Source organism: Mastigoproctus giganteus, chromosome 2, assembly GCF_048544385.1.
Source record: "Mastigoproctus giganteus isolate SK-2022 chromosome 2, ASM4854438v1, whole genome shotgun sequence".
In the NCBI taxonomy this organism is placed as follows: Eukaryota; Metazoa; Arthropoda; class Arachnida; order Uropygi; family Thelyphonidae; genus Mastigoproctus; species Mastigoproctus giganteus.
Genome location: NC_143576.1, coordinates 31,855,648 through 31,877,798, shown reverse-complemented (window position 1 = coordinate 31,877,798; position 22,151 = coordinate 31,855,648). Strand labels below are relative to the sequence as shown.

At 37.0% G+C, this 22,151-nt stretch overlaps 1 protein-coding gene across 3 annotated transcripts in view; it reads left to right on the top strand.

Annotated features, from left to right (window-relative positions):
- LOC150089255 (dynein intermediate chain 2, ciliary) overlaps positions 1 to 22,151 on the top strand; it is a 317,847-nt gene that overhangs the window by 184,126 nt on the left and 111,570 nt on the right. For all 3 annotated transcript variants that reach the window (XM_090388583.1, XM_090388589.1, XM_090388593.1), the window contains 2 exons: positions 3,642 to 3,726; positions 19,996 to 20,160. In XM_090388583.1, coding sequence (XP_090244709.1) covers positions 3,642 to 3,726; positions 19,996 to 20,160 — 250 coding nt within the window. The remainder of the gene's footprint in view (positions 1 to 3,641; positions 3,727 to 19,995; positions 20,161 to 22,151) is intronic.

Here is a 22,151-nt window from a genome sequence, read left to right as displayed (position 1 = left end):
TGTATACTCCCCACCATGACTTATGGAAGTGAAACTTGGGCACTCACCAAAAGAATGGAAGAGAAGCTAAGAACTACACAGCGAAGAATGGAACGAATTATATTGGGAATCAGACTGTTAGATAAGAAGAGAAACACATGGATTAGGCAGCAAACTCAAGTAAAGGACATTCTTATCAAAACTAAAGAACTAAAATGGTCTTGGGCAGGACACATAGCTCGAAGACATGATGACAGATGGACTAAGAAAATAACAGAATGGTACCCAAGAGGAGCTAGAAGAAAACCTGGAAGACAAAGGCGGAGATGGATAGATGAAATTCATGAGTTTTTGAGTAGTAAATGGATGGCCAGTGCTGAAAACAGAAGGAACTGGAAAGTTGCTGGAGAGGCCTTCATCCTGCAGTGGATTGAAAATGGCTGATGATGATGATGATGATGTTCCTAAAAGAGACATAACAATAGATGAAAGCTCGATGCTGTACAAAGGAAGACTCGGTTTGGTGCAGTCCATGCCACTGAAGTGCCCAAGGTTTGGCATAAAGTATTATATGCTGTGTGAATCTGAAAGTGGCTATGTTTGGACTTTCATAATATATGTAGGAAAAGGTACAGAAATAGATCCAGACTTTATTGGTCTTCCAATGTCTACGCAAGTGGTTTTGACTCTCATAACGCCTCTGTTTGGAAAAGGATATTGCCTCACAGTTGACAATTATTATACCAGTCCCCAATTATCTGATATTCTCATCACAAAGAAAACTGATGTTTATGGTACAGTGAGACTAAACAGAAAGGAAATGCCCAAAATGCTGAAGAAGGAAAAGCTGAAAAGGCAAGAGGTCATGGGCATCCACAGAGGGGGGGGGGGGCAAATGGGGCATTTGCCCCTCCCTGAGATCAAGTAAAAAATTCCACAAATTATAATCGTAAAAGTGATTGAGATATGTAACCTTACACCCTCGACCATGGGACGCTTTGTCTGCCTTAAAATTTTATTACGGGTTGGCCAGTTTCGGCCCTCGGCGGGATAACCATAGAATACGTGTTTCATCTATTGCAGCAATAAAACAGAGTTCCTGTTTTTGGTTCATCAACTGATATTCCCCAAACTTTACCAGAAGTTTTGGGACATTGCAACTATTTCCCTTCTATTAATTCGGCATTAACTATTGGTATGACATTACCTGTTATGACCTGTACCATTGAAAGAAGTTTCAGCACCTTGAGACATGTGACAACATGTTTAAGATGTCCACTATCTCAGAAACTTGCCTATAAGTTTATGTAGGATTAGTGTGCACAGGAAGAAACTAGAAGAGGAAGCGGTAAAGAAGAAATTTATTGAAAATGTCATCAATAGGTTTGCAAGCGATTGACGGAGAATTCAATTTTTATACGATACATGATTATTGAAATTATTATCATCTATATATATATACAAAGTTATGTAAAAGAATATAAGAAATAGAAAAGGAGAAAGAATGACAGAACAGATTAATGCCATCAAATTTATGATTGTACATTACATCTGTCTGTATATAACAATTTTTTAGTTAATTGTAATACCAACTAGATAAATTGGAAAATTTAGCATAAATGTATTAGGGGTGCAAACTATACTCATTAGTTCAAAGGGCCAAGTTTGAGCAACCTAAGTTGGACTTCTTTGTTGTACCCTGTAAATAAACACATAAAATAAAATAAGATAAAATAGTAAAATTAAAATGATAATATATCTATAAACATTGAATGGATACATCGAATGGAACGTTTATGGATACGTTGAATGGAACGTTAAGTTCCATTCAATGTATCCATATATCCAATGTATCCATAAATGTTGAATGGCAAACAGAAATGAGTATAGTTTGCATCCCTAATACTTTTATGCTAAATTCTCCAATTTATCTAGTTGGTATTATAATTAACTAAAAAAAACTGTTATATATATATATATTAATTCTTGTTTACTTTATATTGTAAATTTATATACATTATGTATGTGTTTTTGTATTGATGCAATACTGTATTCTATAATCTACTTGTTTAATTAAATAATTATTTAAAAAATTAAATAAAAATTTATTGATGTAATTATTTGTCTCCAAGCTTTGACCCCCCCCCCCAGAAAATTTTCTGTGGACGTCCGTGCAAGAGGTTGCTGCTTTTCAAAGAGGAAAAGTCATGGCCTTACGTTGGAAAGATAAAAAAGATGTAGTGTTGTTATCTACGGTCCATAATTCTTCTCAGGAAGAAATAGAAACTCGAACAGGAGTAGTGAAGAGACCCAAAGTTGTTTGTGACTATAACTTTTCCATGGGAGGTGTAGATAAAGTTGACCAGCATTTTGGTGAACTATCCCCTAGCCAGGAAACGGATTAAAAAATACTACAGGAAGGTTTTATTTCACCTAATGGACTAGCTGTGTGGAATTCATTTCTACTGTATAAAACCACAATTTCAAATGGCCAAAAAGCTCTTTCACTCTTGAATTTCAGATTGGACCTGATTGATGAACTTATCAAGAAATATCACCAACAAATTCCACCAGTTAGAAAGGGGAAGACCATCCTCAACATCCCACCCAACTCGCTATTCACCAGGCCATTACCCCATTGATATTCCACCAACTGAGAAGAAGAACTTTCCAACTAGAACTTTCTGGGTATGCTCCAAAAAAGTGGAACATGGCAAGAAAATTTGAAAGAGAAAAGCTACCTGTGTGAAACATGTGAAATTGGCCTTTTCATCACTCCTTGCTTCAAGACCTATCACACCAAGTAAAATTACTGTTTGTTTTTCATGAAATGGCATTTTTTTTTATGGAATTCAATTTGTCTGTCAGGGAATAAAGTAAGTTTGCACTTTTTTGTTCCTTTCTTTTAGCTCAAGCGCTAATTTATTTAAAAAATCTCTATAATTTGCACTTTTTTTTTGGCATACACAAGATAACTCGGGATAGCCCAAATGGGTTAATTACTCCCATGTATTTTCTACTAAAAAATTTATAAAAAACAAAAAAACTATACAATGAGTATTCACATACTTTTAATCTGTAAAATAAAATAAAAAATTATGCATACTTTTAATCTGTAAAATAAAAAAAAGTCGATCTGTTATGGGACATTTTCATGTTTTTCCATGAAGAGCAGTGCCCATTGAGTACCACTCTCTGTCGTCTCCTACTGAACCATCCGTTTATCCATTGTTATTTATTTTTTTTTTTTAGGAGCATTAGCAACTAAGGCCATATTGCTGCGGGGATATGCGGTGGTCATTCCCCGACCTTTCCGCATCCTCCGTATTTGGTGGTCACGGGCTCGAACCCCGGTCTAATCAAGAAGCGTGTGCTACGCACTGCTGCTCCTGCTCATCTGGCTACGGAGGCGCCTGTTTATCCATTGTAGCAACTTTAGGAAAAAAATGTTCTGGGAAGGGGTTGAAACAGCAGGTAAAAATTTCTTGGCCAATGATTTTTTTTTTGCTTGCCTTATTCAGAAGTGTATTAAGTTGCTCTTTTCATAAGTTCTTTTGAATAAGTGAATGATCATTTATTGCTTCTTTTAATACTTTTATTAAAATTAATTTTCTTTCTTTAGTTTCCATATTTTCAGTTGTCTTTTTTATTTCTTTTAATAGGGTGATGAACTCTCTAAAGTTGGAAATGTGATTAAAATAGTAGAGCGAATGATTAACCAAAATACTTTTGATGATATTGCTTTAGGTAAGATATTTAAACTAAAGAAATTTAATTGAAATATGGTTTTTGTATGGTACTACATGATTTCTCTATGGTAGTGGGATATGAAAAAATCATTGACAAAACCCCGTGAGCTGCCCTATCAGACACGCTGATTGGGCAGCTCATGAGGTTGCCCTATACAGGAATTTTGCTAGCAGGGATAAGGAAGTAATTATCCTATTGTATAAGGGAATGGTCAGTTCGCATCTTGAATACTGCATCCTTCCTGAAACGAGGTCTGGAAGCCTCATTTTAGGAAGGATGTAGAGCTGCTGGAATGGGTACAGAGAAGGACAACGAGATTAGTGAGGAGAACAAAGGGATGCTCTTACCAAGAAAGGCTTCAGTTCTGCAAACTGCAATGCCTGGAGACTAAGAATCTGTGTGATAATCTGACTGAGATGTTTAAGGCTCTGAATGGATTGAGCAAGCTCAGTGCTGATAGGATTCTTCCTCTTGCTCAGACACAAAGAGACATAAATTCAAATTGGAGAAGAACAGTTGCAGAATAGATTTGTGGAAGTTTGCCTTTAGCCAGAAGGTAGTTGATTGCTAGAACAAACTTCCATGTGTTCTTGTGGAAGTGGATAGCTTGAATAAATTCAAGGAAGAACTATACAAACTATTGGAGTGAATGGATGGGTGAAGTGGGAATTTTTTTTTTTTTTTTTTTTGGCTGATGCTATATAAGCTTGCTTTCTTGCATCATATACTAAAGTAAAAATTCAGTTATATTTAGTTGCTATTACTTTAAATATGAATGCTTTAAGTTGCAGTCATTGTTTAAAAAAAAGTTTTAATTTACTAATTACTGTCACATAATTGAACAGGTGCCGACCGGGTTAGCCTGGTAGGTCAAGTGCCTGCCTGGCAACCCAAAGGTCGTGGCTTCGAATCCCACCTCGGGCTTGGATATCACGATGGTGCCACACTATCCGGTTGGATCTCACGGCCACAATACATGAAGGAAGCAGGAAAAACTGGTTCCTTCGTGTATTTCTCACATCATAGATAAAAAAAATATATATATATATATATTAACAGGTATAGTAGACAAAGTCAGAATGGAAAGGCTACATGTATTTGCCACTTCCCATTTCAAACTATCCATAACACCAATCAGTGGTTGCCATTATGCCCCTCCTCCTTTCTTAGCCATAGGGATAGTTTTAAAAGATAGTATTATTTCAAACTAAGTTTTAAAATGTTCAGTGCTAGTCTAGTGGTACTGGAGTCTGATCACACTGCAGTGGGACAGCATTAAATGATTAATGTGTGTCTAATTATATCAGTCTATAAGGATATCCACCAATGTTTGATTGTCTTTTTAAGGTAGGGAGGGAGCTGGCAGTTAGCATACTCCAGCAGTAACATAGTGTGAATTTCAGAAATAAGAATTTTCCAGAAACAGCTAGATGTCATTAGCTTAAAAAACAATTTACATAAGCATTCTCAGCTGAATGGAATTAAGTTTCTGTGTCCTCCCAATAAATTTGATTCATTTAATTTAAATACAAAATCGATTTCACTTTCTCTACAACATTCTCTATGAGTAGCAGTAATCTTAATCCATTACATTCAAACTACAAGTTGTTGGTTTAGGAACCATGAGACCTCAAATGACATAATTCTTCTGATATTCTCAATATTCACTCTACCAACTGACTTTTTCACAAGCTTGAAATCTAAGTTGTATCAAGATTTCTGAATATCCACTTTTGAACTGAACACACCACAGTACATCATGGGTTCCACCTCTATGCTGGGATTACTGCTCATTATTTTTATTTTTAATTTATTTAGAGATTTTGTAGGTTACTACTTTTCGTTTGAATCTTGCCACCATTGTTATAGCATAGAGTGAGTGGTAGGGAATTCAAATATTTAATTGTGGTAAATAGGTAGCTCAATTAAACTAGATAGCGTAATATGTATCACTGCATTTAGGAATCTGTTAGATAATGTAGTACTGATAATTAATTAAATTTATTGATCTTGTTAATCAATAGTATTCAATTGGATATCATGCCCCAGACTAGAGCAGCAAAGCAATGCGCACGGCATAACAGGCATGCTGTGACTCAGGGGGAGAACCAAGGGGAGGTGATTCTCCAATGCATCACAGCCTAAAAAATGTGCAACTTGTGAAATGTTTGCTGACTTTCTGGAATAGGACATGATCTAGCCAAGGAGGATGTCTTTGTGTGTGCTAAATGCAGAGTGTGTCAAGAAATTAGGCAGCACCTCAGCGTTCTGATTTGCACTTATGAGAGTTTTAGGAGTCAGGTAGATGCCCTCGAAGGTATTAACGTGGTGGACCAATCGCGCTCTCAGCTGCCCAACTCAATGGCAAAGCTCACTTTGTGCACAGCGGCAATCTCCAAGCAGAATGTGCTGGTCCCACAGCAGCTAGTTATTGTTGGTAACTATATTGTTAGGGAGATGGTTAATATATTGTATGAAAAGGTTAGATGTAATAGGACCAGGATATGTCTGCCAGGGGCAAAAGTTGATGACGTTGTAGAGCAGACATCATCTTTTAAGGGTACAAATATGGTGATATTGTTGTGCACATTGGCACTAATGACATTAACAATAGGAGATCTACAGATTTACTTAACAAGTACAGGTCAATGTTGAAAAAAAGTCATGAGTTAAGATTAAATTTGAAAGTGTCTGCAATTATATCCAGACACAATAGCAGGCAGTACATGATGAGATCCTTGTCGATCAATTCAGCTCTTGAGAGATTGGGCAAGGCTCATGGGGTAAAATTTTTCTCAGCATGGTCTGTGCTTGTTAGCACGAGAGACTGCTTCTACAGGGATGGGATACACTTAAATAGAAGGGGTGCAAGAGTGTTTGCTGATGCTATTGAGGGTGTGTTAGATGGGTCAGAAAACTTCTAGCTTGGGGGGGGGGATTCACAGACTAAAAGATTAATGGTAGCCACAGGCAGAGGTGAAAGTGATAATTGCACTGCTTCTGTTAGAATGGAGGGTGGGGTGTTGGGGGTTTCAGGGAATGGTGGTCATCATCATGGAATATATAAATACATGGGCTGTTGTTCTTACTCTTAGTTCAGGTGCACGTATACTTGCATGAACACCAGTGCTAGGAATATAGTAAATAAATTGAATGAATTTGAAATGCTGGTCATGTTATTGAAGCCGGGATATCAGAGATGTAGTGTCACACAGATACAAACAGTGTTTTGTGGGGAGTACAATGTGTACAGAAAGGATAGATAGGATAGGAATGGAGGATGGTTCATGCTGTTAGTTAAGAAACACATAAAATCTAAGGAAGTGCATCCAGTTGATATAGATGGACAGCGCCTTGTTAAGTTACTTTGGTGTGACCTATGCACTGAGAAAGCAAAATTGAGAGTAGGAGTGTTATAGGCCTAATGACGCTAATGAGTACAACGAACAATTGTACAGAGAAATAGTATGGGCCAGTAAATCAGAATGTCTTATAATGGGGGATTTTAACTTCCCAGATATTGACTGAAACTTGTGGTTGGTCACTCGCACATTAGCAAGACTTTTGTGGATTTATTGGATAATAGTTTTCTTAAGCAGCATGTTCAAGAGGCAACCAGAGAGTGTAATACTCTTGATCTGGTTATCAGCAGTGATTATTCGTGCATTAAGAATTTGGAGATAAAGGAACTGCTAGGTGGCAATGATCACACTGTACTAATGTGGGATTTACTTAAAAATATAATACCATCAGGGGTAAAGGGAAGAGTGGTCTCAGACAGTTTTTTAAATTCTGTACAGTGGGACCAACTGATGATGTTATCAACAGCAAATTCTAAGTAGGAAGCATTCAAGGAACTAATCGTGGGAGCTACTAGGCTTTTCATACTGATTAAGAAATATTGTTCAAGGTTTAGGCCTAAATGATGTTAGGTGAACTAATGAGACTCGTGGCAGAGAAGAAAAATGCATGGGATGCATATAAATTATCAGGTGATACAGAAGCCTATGGCAGATATAAGCTAGTCAGTAATCAAGTCACAAAAGTGATTAGGCAAGCAAAGGCAGATCACAAGAAATCTTTGGCAAAGGATGCTAAGAAAAACAGCAGGGACTTCTTTATTTATATAAACTCTAGAAGGAAGGAGATGAATCATATTGGTCCACTTGATATGTTTGTTTGACTGTTGATGATCCTGCTCAGATAGCTGACAAGCTGAATGAGTATTTTGCGTCTACGTTCACACATGAGGAATTCTGTAGGGAAGCGGAGGCAGAAGCTTATTAAAGTCTAGTGGTGGGGTTTAATGATTTTGTAATAACTAAGAGCAAGGGGGAGGATAAATTACTGAAGTTAAACATAAGAAAACACCTGATGTGGATGAGATCTGTCGAGTTATATTAAAGGAGGCAGCAAAGGAAGTAAGCAAACCCTTAGTCAAAATTATGAGAGCATCAGCTAAAAAAAAAGTCACTTAACATATTAAACAATCCATAGGCAATAAACCGCCACAAAGGCATACATCTACACCCCATCCTAGAGACAACCGTTTTAATGCTAGATGATCAGTGGAGTAGAAAAGCAGTGCACGTCCGTGCAACAACAATGGCACATGATTAACATGCCTCACTCAGCTCACTGCACTTATCCATTGTATTTTGTATTTGAATTTCAGTTGATGAAGAGACACGGCAGTCTTGAAAGCTACTGCCTGTTAGTATATATTTGTATTTTTACATTAAACTGGATTTATAATTTATACGTGTATGTTATGAGAGCATCCTTGGACTCAGAGGAAGTCCACACGGACTGTAGATGTGCAAATGTATCCCTAATTCACAAAGGGGGATCAAAGAGTGACACGAGTAATTATAACCCTGTTAGTTTAACTTATATTCCAGGGAAAATAATGGAGTCACTGGTTAAAGAAGCATTGTAGGATAATCTAGTTAAGACTGCAGTAATAATCGAGACATAGCAGTGTTTGTTAAGGGAAAGTCTTGTCTGACAAATTTGATTGGATACTATTATGTGGTTACAAAGGAACTGGATGCAAAAAATCGCTAAAAAAAGTTGCTGCAATGGATAAAAGGGTGGTTAAGTGGGAGAAGACAGATAGTGGTAATCAATGGACACTGCTGTTCGGGGATTAATGTTATTAGTGGAGTCCCCTAGGGTTTGGTGTTGGGCCACTGTTGTTTTTTATATTTATCAATGATATTGATGAATGTATATCAGGCTTAATGTCCAAGTTGCAGATGATACAAAGATTGGCAGGGTTGTTAGTGACAGAAATGGCAGTAGCTATTGCAACATGATCTAGAAAGTTGAGCAGATGAGCTGAGAAGTGGCAACTGAAGTTTAACATTGACAAATGCAAAGTATGGTAAAAGTAACCCCAGAGAAACATACGAACTGTGCGGTACTACACTTATGGTGGTAGAAAATGAAAAAGATCTGAGAGTAATTGTGCAGTCAAATATGAAATTTTCTGAGCAGTGCAGACAGGCTCCCAGAGTAGGTCATTGGGTATTGTCAATGATATATAGTAATTTTGCTAGTAGGGAAAAGGAGGTGGTTATCCATTTGTATAAGGTAGGGGTGACCAACTGAATTTGTGATGAGATCTACTGTTTTTCGTCAAAATGTACCACGATCTACCATCTGAAGAATTTCATTGCACATGGTTAAAAAAATTAATCAACACATATTGAAAAATGTTTTTCTAAATTTTAAAATTAAATGCAATTTAGAATTCTTATTTTAAATTCATGTGTATTTAAATTTTTAATTTCTGTGAAGTTTGTCTTCATGTCATCTGCAAGCTTTCAAAATCAGGGATATACTGTGATAAGGCCAACCTTAAAGAATCTTCTGTATGCAAGTCCGTAAGAGTAGAGCAATTCTTCATCTTTTTTGGTTGTTTCAAATACGAAAAGGCCGATTCACATAGATATGTGAAACCAAGACAGGAATTTAAAAGTTCACTGCATTTTTTTTTACGTTTGGGTACTTTTCTCGGCAAACATATTTCGAAAAGTCTTTTTCTGATGATCTGACTTTTAGGAAGATGTTGTTTTGCAATGTAATAATTTCATTTTCAAGTATTATTTTCTCCATGCGAAAAATCTCAGCAATTTTCTCTGCAATTTTTTTCTTATCTAAGTCAACATTAAATGGATAAGAAATAAATTGAACAATGTCTTTAATTGTTTTAAAATCACTGAATCTGGTTTCAAAATCATCCACAAGTACGCCGAAGTGCCTTTCTAAAAATCCTTTGTTTGGGTATAGCCACAGAAGCATTGCAAATCAAACAACAACATTTTTCTTTTATCATTACAAAAATGTATTTTAGTTCCCACTCTTGATGAAAATGATATGTTTTATTCTTTTTCATAGTATTCATTTTAAATCACAGGGTATTAAATTGACATATAAGTACTATTCAGTTATTAATATTAAGTAAGCTAAATAAGAATCCGACATATACACTATGCTCTCCGCAATGTAACTGTGTGAATTTTCACAAAAGAAGCCTAGCAGCTGCGTGGCAACAAGAGTAGTCACGTAGTTCAACGGATTTGTAAAAGGCATATGCAGTGGGACGCATAATAATAATAACATTTAGATTTTGACTAATCTGTTTTTTATATATATATTTAAAATTTGTTGTGATCGACTGAAATTAAAGCCGCAATTGGCTTGTTGGCTATCCCTGGTATAAGACAATTGTCAGTTCACGCCTTGAGTACTGCGTACAGGTCTGGAGACCTCATTTTAGGAAGGATGTAGGTTGCTTGATGGAGTATTCAGAAGGGCAACAAGATTGGTTAGGGGAACGAAGGGGTCCTCTTACCAAGAAAGGCTTAAGTTCTGAAAATTGCGGCATCTGGAGACTAGGCATCTGTGAGGCGAGCTGATTGAAGTGTATAAGTCCTTGAATGGGTTGAGCTGGCTCATTTCTGATGGGATTCTTCCTCTTGCTCAGTTTACGCATCTGGGGAGGCATAAATTCAAATTAAATTCCTTTAATGCCACATTGTTCCACTTTGTACACAGTCTATCATGTGCAACAGTATCAAAAGCTTTCCTGAAATCCAAGTATATAATATTAAAATTACATTTTGGATCCAGTTCCTTGGTGATTGCATCATGCTATTCAACAAATTAATCAGACAAGATTTCCCCATTAACAAACCCATGCTGTGATCGAAGTATAATTTCACTCCTGTCTAGATGGTCTTTCATTTCTTCTTTAATCAGCGACTTATTTTCCTTGGAACAGAAGTTAAGCTAACAGGTCTATAATTACCCATGTCACCCTTTGATATTCCCCCTTTGTGAATCGGGGATACATTCACACATCTCCAGTCCATGGGAACTTCCCCTGAATTCAAAGATGCTCTTGTAATTATGGCTGATGGTTTGCTTGCCTTCTTTGCTCACTCCTTTGGGATAGATCCCATCCATTCCAGGTACTCTTTTTCTTTAACAGAGAGCTAAATGATTTTGTAAGAACTAAGAGGAAAGTGGAAGAGAAGTTTTCAACAACTTCTCTTCCACTTTCCTCTTAGTTCTTACAAAATCATTTAGCTCTCTGTTAAAGTTTGATAAACTACTGACATCCACTTTCCAAAAGAATTCCTCATGTGTGAATGTAGATTCAAAATACTTATTCAGTTTGTTATCAACCTAAGCATTTGGCAAATTTAAACAAGCAACATATAAAGAGAAAGAAGAGGATGATTATAAAATAAGAGTCAGGGTTTAAGGAATCTTAAAATTACATCTCTCAAAGTATGAGTACTTGTTGGAAAGAGTTTAAATTTTGGAATATTTCTTTATTGGGTATGCATTCAAATAATATTCAGCATTACTTTTGATAATATCACAGTTTGAGTTTGTGCCACCAACTGGAGGATGACATTCAAATTTAAAGCAATAAAAACTAGAATAGAAGCATTATTATTAGTAATGGAAAACATGAAAGAAAGCAAGGTTATGCAGCATCTGAAAAAAAAAAAAAACCCACTTCCCATTTCACCTATCCATCTTCTCCAGTAGTTTGTCTAGTTCTTCCTCGAATCCATTCAAGGAAAAACTAGACATCCACCTCCATAGCTTCTCAACCTTGTTTCTATATAGTAACCTGTAATGTCCACAAATAGGCTGTCTATAGCTGATCATACACTTGCAGATAGCCGGTAAAGGTCTGGGATTGAATCCTGTCTGGACAAGAGGGATGTTTTCGACTTTCACACCAGTACTGTGCTGCACAGTTTTCCCTCCATGATTAGATGGTATTTCATTTGTTCTTTAATGAGCGACTTATTTTTCTTGGAACAGAAGTTAAGCTAACAGGTCTATAATTATCCATGTCACCCTTTGATATTCCCCCTTTGTGAATCGGGAATACATTCACACATCTCCAGTCCATGGGAACTTCCCCTGAATTCATTATTTGCCTATTTTCAGACAGAATACACTTATGCTGTACAATTATGCAAATTTTAGCACCCTTGAGCACGTGCCTAATATAGGAATATTCCAAAATTTCTAGAGATATAAGGTCTGAAACATTACTGTTTAAAAGATATTAAGTCTCAAGTGGCAGATATGTTTTATAATCACCCTATACATAGAAATTTAACAGTGTTGATTAGATTAAGAATTATATATACACCATCTGCATATATATAGTCAGTTCTGGTATAAAGTGCATTTTTGCAATGCGAATTTGCTCCAACTCGACTGATATATTAGGGAACAATGCAAGTACAGGCAGCCCCCGGTATCTGAGTCCCCGCAGTTAGCATTAGCATTAGTACAGGCATATGATGCAAGAAAGCAAGTTTATGCAACATCAGCCAAAAAAAAAAAAAAAAAAAAAACCCACTCCCATTTCACCCCTCCGTTCATTCGAAATACCTGTCCAGCTGAGCCTTAAATTTATTTAGGCTATTAACTTCCACAACAAGGGATGGAAGTCTGTTCCACCAACCAACTATCCGCTGGCTAAAGGCAAATTTCCGCACATCTATTCTACATCTGTCTTTCCTCAATTTGAATTTATGCCCTCTCAGGTGATTATTCTGACCAAGAGGAAGAATCCCATCAGCATTGAGCATGCTCAAACCATTCAAGGCTTTATACACGTCAATCAGATCACCTCACAGGTGCATAGTCTCCAGACACTGTAATTTGCAAAACTTAAGCCTTTCTTTGTAAGAGCAACCCTTTGTTCCATTCACCAATCTTGTTGCCCTTCTCTGTACTCGTTCCAGCAGCTCTAACCTTTCTTGAAATGAGGCCTAAAGACCTGTATACAGTACTCAAGGTGTGGCCTGACCATTGCCTTATACAAGGGAATAATCACCTCCTTATCCGGCTAGAAAAATTCATGTATATCATTGACAAGACACCATGAGCTACTCTTGCAGCCCATCTGCACTGATCAGAAAACTTCATATCTGCCTGCACAATTACCCCCAGGTCCTTTTCATTCTCTACCACTGTCAGTGTAGTACCACAGAGTTGATACTTTGCTCTGCGGTTACTGTTGCTCCATATGTAGTACTTTACATTTGTTAATGTTAAACTTCATTTGCCACCTCTCCACCCATCTGCTCAACCTTTCCAGATCCTGTTGCAGCAGTATACTGTCAGTAGTGTCCTTAACAACCCTGCCAACCTTTGTATCGTCTGTAAACTTGGACATTAAGCTTGATATACCATCATCAATATCATTATTTATAAATACAGAAAACAACAATGGACCCAGCACTGAACCCTGAGGGACTCCACTAATAACATTAGTCCACGATGAGCAATGTCTATTGATTACCACTCTCTGTCTTCTCCCCCTCAACCATCCCTTTATCCATAGCAGCAATTTGCTTCTAATGCCACACTGCTCCAATTTGTTCAGCAGTCTTCATGTGCAACAGTATCAAAAGCCTTTCTAAGATACAAATATATAATATCAAAGTTATTCCCTGCATCCAGTTCTTTTGTGACTGCATCATAGTACCTAATCAAGTTGGTCAGACAAGACTTTCCCTTAACAAAACCATGCTGTGTCTGAGCTATAACTGAAGTCTTGTCTAGATGATCCTGCAGTGCTTCTTTAAACAGTGCCTCCATTCAGCGATGTTGACTGGCTTCACTTCCTTGGATTTTATGTTTCTTAACTAATAGCATAACCCCCTCCTCCCTTCCTATCCTGTCTATCCTTTCTGTACACATTGTACTCCCCAGATTCCAGTACTGCATTCCTTATATCTGTGTGACACAACCTAAAGTATCAGTTATGAGGATTTGAAATGTAAAGAATTCCAGCTTTTTCCTTTGAGAAAATTGACCAAGCACTTCAATATTTTTTGTGAGAACGATCTTCTTCATGATCGTGCAACAAATGTTAATTGCGAAGTTAAAGACATAACTGAAAGCTACAACACAATTTTATCTGAAAAAATATGACAAATTTGGTCCTTGAAGTTGTCACAGACATTCTCTCAGATATGCCAGACAAGCTGTACTTGCTACCTGTGAGTCTAAAACGCTGATGGAACTGATATTCGGGTAACACTTAAGTCAAGTGGACCCAATTTTGGCAAAGTCCGGATGGTCTGTGACAGCCTTATCCTCTGCTTGCATCTTCACGATGGTGGGACTGTTAGTAATACTGGGTATAACCTCCATGCACAAGTACATGGTGGGTGACCACCCAGGTGTGAACCAACGTAAGCAGGGGTCGAGGTGTGGCGCCCACACCACAAGGAGGAACGCTGCCCCTTTATGTTACCAGGCAGTACTAGGTGGATGACTCTCATCAACCGGTGAAATACCACCACTTTGCTTATTGGAGGCTTGAAGTGGTGGAACCCATTTTTAGTCTCTAGAACTAAGTTCCGGTCAATCCTTCCCTATCTCTTCCATCATGCAGTATGATTGATGACTTTTGAGGTTATGATGAATGTCATGGCGAGATCCAATATTCTTTACATTTCGAGGGTACAGCTTTAAAACAGTGTTCGCAGGCCGCCCACTAGTTAGTACACCGGACCGAACCTATTGGTAACTCTCTAGGAGGCTTCCGGATCAGCTAGTGTATAATCTTGCTACCTCTACTCTGCCAGATAGTGACTGGAGGGAGTCCCAGTAGTGTGTATGCTAGGAGCATTGTCAAGGCCACGTTATGTCAAGGATCTGGGTATATTCTTACCACGTGTACGCCATATCAAAAATTTCATTACTTCATACAGCATGTCCCACCCACTTTTTCTTACTATTGAATACACCATGAATTGTCAAACTAATAGAGCAAGCTTATCTGCGAAAAGATCTAAACCTCCCAAGCACTTCCTAAATCATTTCACAAATATACGTGGTCTCAATTCTAATCTCAGCGATGTCCATTTCCACTTGCATTCTGCCAAACCCCATGTACTTTTTCTCACAGAATCTCAGTTATCGGTTGATTCAACTACTGCTCATCTCAGATGCCCAAATTATTCGCTGTATGATTCTTTTCGCCTCAAAGGTGGTACTCGTGCATATGTCCATTCTGATATTCCCTGTCAGAGACTTGGCAATTTGGAATCTCCTCTCTTTGAGCTTCTCTGGCTTAAAATCTCTCTACCTCATTGTGTCAAAGTCATCTGTTGTCTCTACTGTTCTCCCAACTCCACTAATCACTTGGAGCTCTTTGACTTCCTCTCTTTACAACTTGACTTTCTCAAGTACTACTTTGCTAACAGTGAGGTAATTTTCCTTGGTGATTTTAATGTTCACTACTCCAGCTGGCTTCTGTTTTCTAGTCACACTGACCCAGCTGGTCGAGATGCTGAGGCTTTTGCAATTACTAATGATCTTGCACAGATTGTTCATTTACCTACAAGAATACCGGACAATCCTAATCATACAGCCAAATACACTTGATCTTTTTCTCACAAACAACCCTTCTAAGTATACGGTTGAAGTGAAAGGTCCTTTAGGCACTTCAGTTCACAACTTGGTGATTGTCTCTTCTCCAATGGAACATTTATCTCATGGCTATTCCCAACCTCGTGTTGTTTGGCATTACAAGAATGCAAAATGGGATGACCTGCGAGACTTCTTTTCTTCTTTTCCTTGGTCGGGTTACTGTTTCAAAAGTTCTTATGTCAACGTTTGCTCAGATCGTGTCAGTGAAATTATTCTTGCAGGAATGGAATCCTTTATCCCACACTCCACTTTAAAATCTCGTCCTTTATCTAAACCTTGGTTTTCCAATAAATGTGCTAAGGCTGTTCAAGAGAAGAATGTTGCATATCCTAATTGGCTTGTTTCTAATTCTTCAGTTTCATTTTCTGCCTACACCAAAGCTCGCAACAATTGTAAAGCAGTTATTAACCAGTCCAAACTAGAGTTTGAACAGGCTAAGAGTAGAAAACTTGCTTCTTGCCCTAATGGTAGCCGAGCATTCTGGTCTCTTGCCAAAGCTATTGGCCGCAACGTTTGCCCATCTCTGCTCCCACCTCTGTCCAAACCAGATGGCTCTGTTGTCACTTCAGCCAAGGATAAAGCTGACCTGCTAGCATCCCATTTTTCTTTCAACTCATGCATTAACGATCTTGGTAAAACACCTCCCACTATTCCCAACATGTTCCATTCAATGCCTCCTGTGGTCTTCCATCAAAAGGATGTCAGAAGGATTTTGATGAATCTTGATGCTAAGAAAGCTCGAGGTCCCGATGGTATTTCTCCACTTGTTCTCAACACCTGTGCTCCTGAACTTTCTCCTATTCTTTGCCACCTTTTTTCACTTTCTTATTCCAAAGGTGTTTTTCCTTCTGCTTGGAAATTTGCTCATTTCCAACCAGTTCCTAAAAAGGGTGACAAATCCCTCCCATCCAATTATCGTCCCATTGCAATTACCTCTTCTCTTTCTAAAGTAATGGAGAAATCAATTAACCGCCAAGTTTCAAACTACCTAGAAACCTTCCATCTGATCAACGATCGCCAGTATGGATTCCGTCAGTGTTGATCCACTGGTGATATTCTGGCTTATGTTACCCATTTATAGACTGATTCAATGGAAAGGTTCTGTGAAACACAAGTAGTTGCTCTTGACATCTCAAAGGCTTTCGATCGTGTTTGGCATAAAGGTCTTCTAAACAAGCTTCCATCTTATGGTTTTCCAACTGTTTTTTGTAATTGGTTATCTAGTTTTCTCTCTGATCACTCACAGAGGGTGATGGTAGATGGCTCTCTGTCTTCTAACGTCTCCACTAATGTTGGTGGCCCTCAAGGTTCAGTTCCTTCCCCCACTCTTTTCCTCTTGTATATTAATGACCTTTTTCCATTGACTGGAATTCCTATTCATAGTTTTGCCGATGATAGCACATTGCATTCCACTTTCCATTTTGAGAAACAATGTATTTCCCCACCATGAAATCTTCAATCATTTATTTATGAAAAATGTAAATAAATTTTCAGAATCTTATCTTCATTCGTATTTTTTAAGCTTCATAAACTTGTTACTTCGTTTCTCACATGTCAAAATCAGCTTCAACTTCGCGAAAATCTGCTACCAATTCCTTAAATGCCGATCTTCAGGTAATTCTCCAGTGGAGCAAAGACAACTTAGTTGATTTCAACCTTTCTAAAACTCAGTCTTGTCTTATATCTCGCAAAAAGGATTGTTCTGCTCCTATGCTTATCTTTAGTGATACTCCGATTTCTAGGCAAAATGATATATCTCTTTTGGGGATTACCCTGACTTCTAATCTCTCTTGGCACAAGCACATTACAAATATTGCTTCTTCTGCATCTAAAAAACTTGGTTTTCCATTTCGCTCTCTATGTTACTTTTCTTCCAAACATTTGCTCACTCTGCATAAATCGCAAATCTGCCCTGCCATAAATATTGTTCCCACCCCCAAAACCTCTCCCAGGCTTCTTGATTCCATTCAGAAGAGGGCAGTTAGGTTAATTAATGACTCCTCTCTAACAGAGTCTCTGCACTCGCTGTCTCATAGACGTACTATTTCTGCTGCATGCCTCTTCTACAGATACTTCCATGGGCACTGTTCTTCTGAATTAGCTTCTAGAATTTCTGCTCCCTCTTTCAAAACAGTCCGAACACGTGCTGCCACCAGCCAACATCCATTTGCTGTCCAACTTCAAACCCACAGAGTCAACTTTTCATCTTCCTCATTTATTCATTCAACTGCTGCTTTCTGGAACAACCTTCCTTCATACGTATTTCCTGAAAATTACAGTCTACAGAAGTTTAAGTTCAATGTCAACAAATATCTTCTTTCGTCTTCTCAACCTCCAATCCAAGCACGGTACTAAGTTCTATAGGTTCTAACACCTCTTGTGTTTGGGATTTACATAAAAAAAAAAAAAAAAAAAGGTCTCTGGATGCATTCTTTATTCGTACAACTGAAAAATAGTGTAACTTCAATAAACCTTACTTAATCTTACATTGTGTAACATATTGTAATAAAAAATGTCTAAGAAAATAATTTTCTCATTTTTCAGTTCCTTCATCCATTTTTTACTATGTGTACAAGTACATAATAAACATTACTATATAATATCAGTGTAGATGCACCATATCTACTCATCCCTCATAATGATTTGCCCATGTATTGCTACCTTGAATAAAAAACACTTCAGTTACGATACCAGGGTACATGCCCACCCACCGATGAAACCCAACTAGCTTTGAAACTGTGCCATATCTGTGGTGGCGCCCACCGAGAATAAGTAACAATAGTCGTTTCTATTAGTGAAGCATTCCTTATTTGAGGTAGTGCAATACATGGGCAAAATCCTTTCTACACACACACACACACACACACACACACACACACACACACACACACACACACACACACACACACACACACACACTCTCTCTCTCTCTCTCAGGGTAACGCGGGGAATTTTTTTTGGCTGGTGCAGCACAAGCCTCAGGCTTCCTTGCACCATATGGCTAAAATAAACCTTATAAACGGGTAGTAAACTCAATCTTGTTGCATTTGTGATAATACCGATAGCTGGAATTCTGTGGGTTTTTACATTATTATGGTGAAATGTATTTCCCCTTCCATGAAATCTTCAATCATTTATTTATGAAAAATGTAAATAAATTTTCAGAATCTTATCTTCATTCGTATTTTTTAAGCTTCGTAAACTTGTTACTTCGTATCTCACATGTGCAATTTGTGCATCCCGTGTTCATTGTTATTGATTGCTTATCTCTTTTACTGTTTTAAATTTTATAATAAAAAAAAAATCAGTGAATAGAAATATCAATTAGTATGTATATATTACATTGCTATATTTACTGTAATATTTATTTATTTATTAGAAATTTAAGATGTTTAAACCAGTGTTAGCAATTTTATTGGGTTTCTAACTTGTTTTAGTGTTTTAATTACCAAACTGAACATTTTTTTTTTTTTTTTTTTTGAGTGCTATGCCCCTATCCATATTTTTTCCATAAGCCCTGTTGTTTTTAATGTGCGAAATACCATAATGCAATGGTTTTCAGGAATACATGTAGTGCATTATAGCAGAACTGACTGTATATATATATATATATATAAATGCTTTTATTGTGATTTTTTTAAAAATTAAATGGAGATTATCATTACCCTTGAAGACCTGTGATTTTACATTTGTTTTGAACTTGGTTTCATATGATTGTTAAAACTTACATATAATACAGTCTGCATACAGAAGTTGATCGTGATATAAATCAGGTGAGAATAATAGGAGTATTATAATCTTATATAGAATGTTGCTTCTGTGTATGGAAATGTGCATTTTGTGTTGCAAAATAATTAACATCATTAAGCTTTTCTTTTAACACATTTGATTATTCTAATTTTTTTTTCAAAATTGCTAAAACCTTCACAAAAATTATGTATGTCTTTTTTTTTCTTCTAATGAAACATATCAGCAGTTTTAATATACTGTTTATTGTTATAGGCATTAGGTAAATTCTACCAAATCCCCTAGTATATGGTAGAATTTACTAAATACTAAAAGATTTTGTAGAATCTAATATTTTAATTCACATAAAGCTAATTTCTAATATTTCAGATAAAGCTAATTTCTTCAAATATAGGGAATTTATATAACTTTTATAAGAACAAACATATAATTTCCTAATTTTATTGCAAATAAATGTTGTAGTTATTTATATTTTATTTGAAAGAATATAAAATAAAATTAAAAGTTATAAAAGTCTCTCAATTCTTTTAGACTTCAGGTACTGGGAAGATCCTTCTGATGAATTTCGAGACCGCGGTGCTGGTTCTTTACTACCACTTTGGAAATTTTCATATAAGCCTATTAAACAAATGACTGTGACTTCACTTAGTTGGAATCCACAGTATACTGATATGTTTGCAGTTGGATTTGGATCTTGTGAGTAATGTAGTAATTAATTAGTTATTGTGTAACTGCAGTATGCTAAATAAGCATTTTATATGCTGATTTACTCTATATTGCAATTATCATCATTTAGGTCTTAAAGACTAAGCAGTTATTGCAGTCCTTAGCATTCAATATTTTCAGAGAATGCTAAATTTTAACTTTCATTTTAGTGCATTACTGTAGAAGAGTCTGCACCTTTTATATTATTTTATATGTTGATGCTAATTTATATTTCATAGTAGAGAAATTATCATAAGAGATCAAGTCTGCCTATAAAATTAGCAACATACCTGACTGCTGCTACTGCCATAAGTTCAGAAAAATATTAATCTAGAAATAGGGATAGTGTATTCAGATAAAGCTACTCATCTTTGAGAGATGTACTTTAATAAATTGTTAGAATGAGAAGTTTGTTTTAAAATTTTGAAGTGTATTCTGTGTAAAAGAATTGTTGTTTGCATTAGCATTAGCATTAGCATTAGTAAAGGCACATGATGCAAGAAAGAAAGCTTATATAGCATCATCCAAAAAAAAAAAAAAAAAAAAACCCAAATATTCTAATTTCACCCATCCACTCACTCAAACTGTTTGTCTAGTTCTGCCTTGAATCTATTTAAACTATCAACTTCTACAACAACAGATGGAAGTTTTTTCCATCAGTCAACCATATGCTCGCTAAAGGCAAACTTCCGCACATCTATCCTACAACTGCTTTTTCCTCCATTTGAATTTATGCCCTCTCAGGTGATTATTCTGAGCAAGAGGAAGAATCCCATCAGCATTGGTCATGCTTAAACCATTCAAGGCTTTATACACCTCAATCAGATCACCTCACAGGTGCCTAGTCTCCAGACACTGAATTTGCAAAACTTAAGCCTTTCTTCGTAATAGCAACCCTTTGTTCTATTCACTAATCTTGTTGCCCTTCTCTGCACTCACTCCAGCAGCTCTACATCCTTCCTAAAATGAGACCTCCAGACCTGTATACAGTACTCAAGGTGTGGCCTGACCATTGCCTTATACAAGGGCATAATCACCTCCTTATCCGTGCTAGAAAAATTCCTGTTTATTATTGACAAGACAACATGAGCTACTCTTGCAGACCATCTGCACTGCTCAGAAAACTTCATATCTGCCTGCACAATTACCCCCAGGTCCTTTTCATTCTCTACCACTGTCAGTGTAGTACCACACAGTTGATACGTTACTCTGGGGTTATTGCTTCCCATATGCAGTACTTTGCATTTGTCAATGTTAAACTTCACTTGGCACTTCTCAGCTCATCTGCTCAACTTTTCTAGATCCTGTTGCAGCAGCGTATTGTCATTAACAACCCTGCCAACCTTTGTATCATCTGCAACTTGGACATTAAGCCTGATATGCCATCATCAATATCATTAATAAATACAGAAAACAACACTGGACCCAACACAGAATCCTGAGAGACTCCACTAATAACATTAGTCCACGAAGAGCAGTGTCCATTGATTACCACTCTTTGTCTTCTCCCACTCAATCATCCCTTTATACATTAGCAGCAATTTGCCTCCAATGCCATACTGCTCCAATTTGTCTTCCATACGCAACAGTATCAAAAGCCTTTCTAAGATCCAAATATATGATATCAAAGTTATTCCCTGCATCCAGTTCCTTTGTGACCACATCATAGTATCCAATCAAATTGGTCAGACAAGACTTTCCCTTTTGAATGCACTTTGCATGTAAAGTCTTCACTAGGCATACATAAAATGGTGCCTAACTAAAGTCATAGTACACAAGTTCCAGCAATTGCATCATTCTCTGTGTAAATGATGTAAATGCTGGCCATGGTCGTAATAGAGATTTAAAAAACAAGAATGGAGAGATGTTTTTGAGAGAGAGAGAAATAGGATTTTTTAAAGTTCTTTTCATCAGTTGTTTTCCACAAAAATGCTAGTGGGTAGGGATTCACAGAGTAATAGTTTAATGGCAGCTTCCAGCAG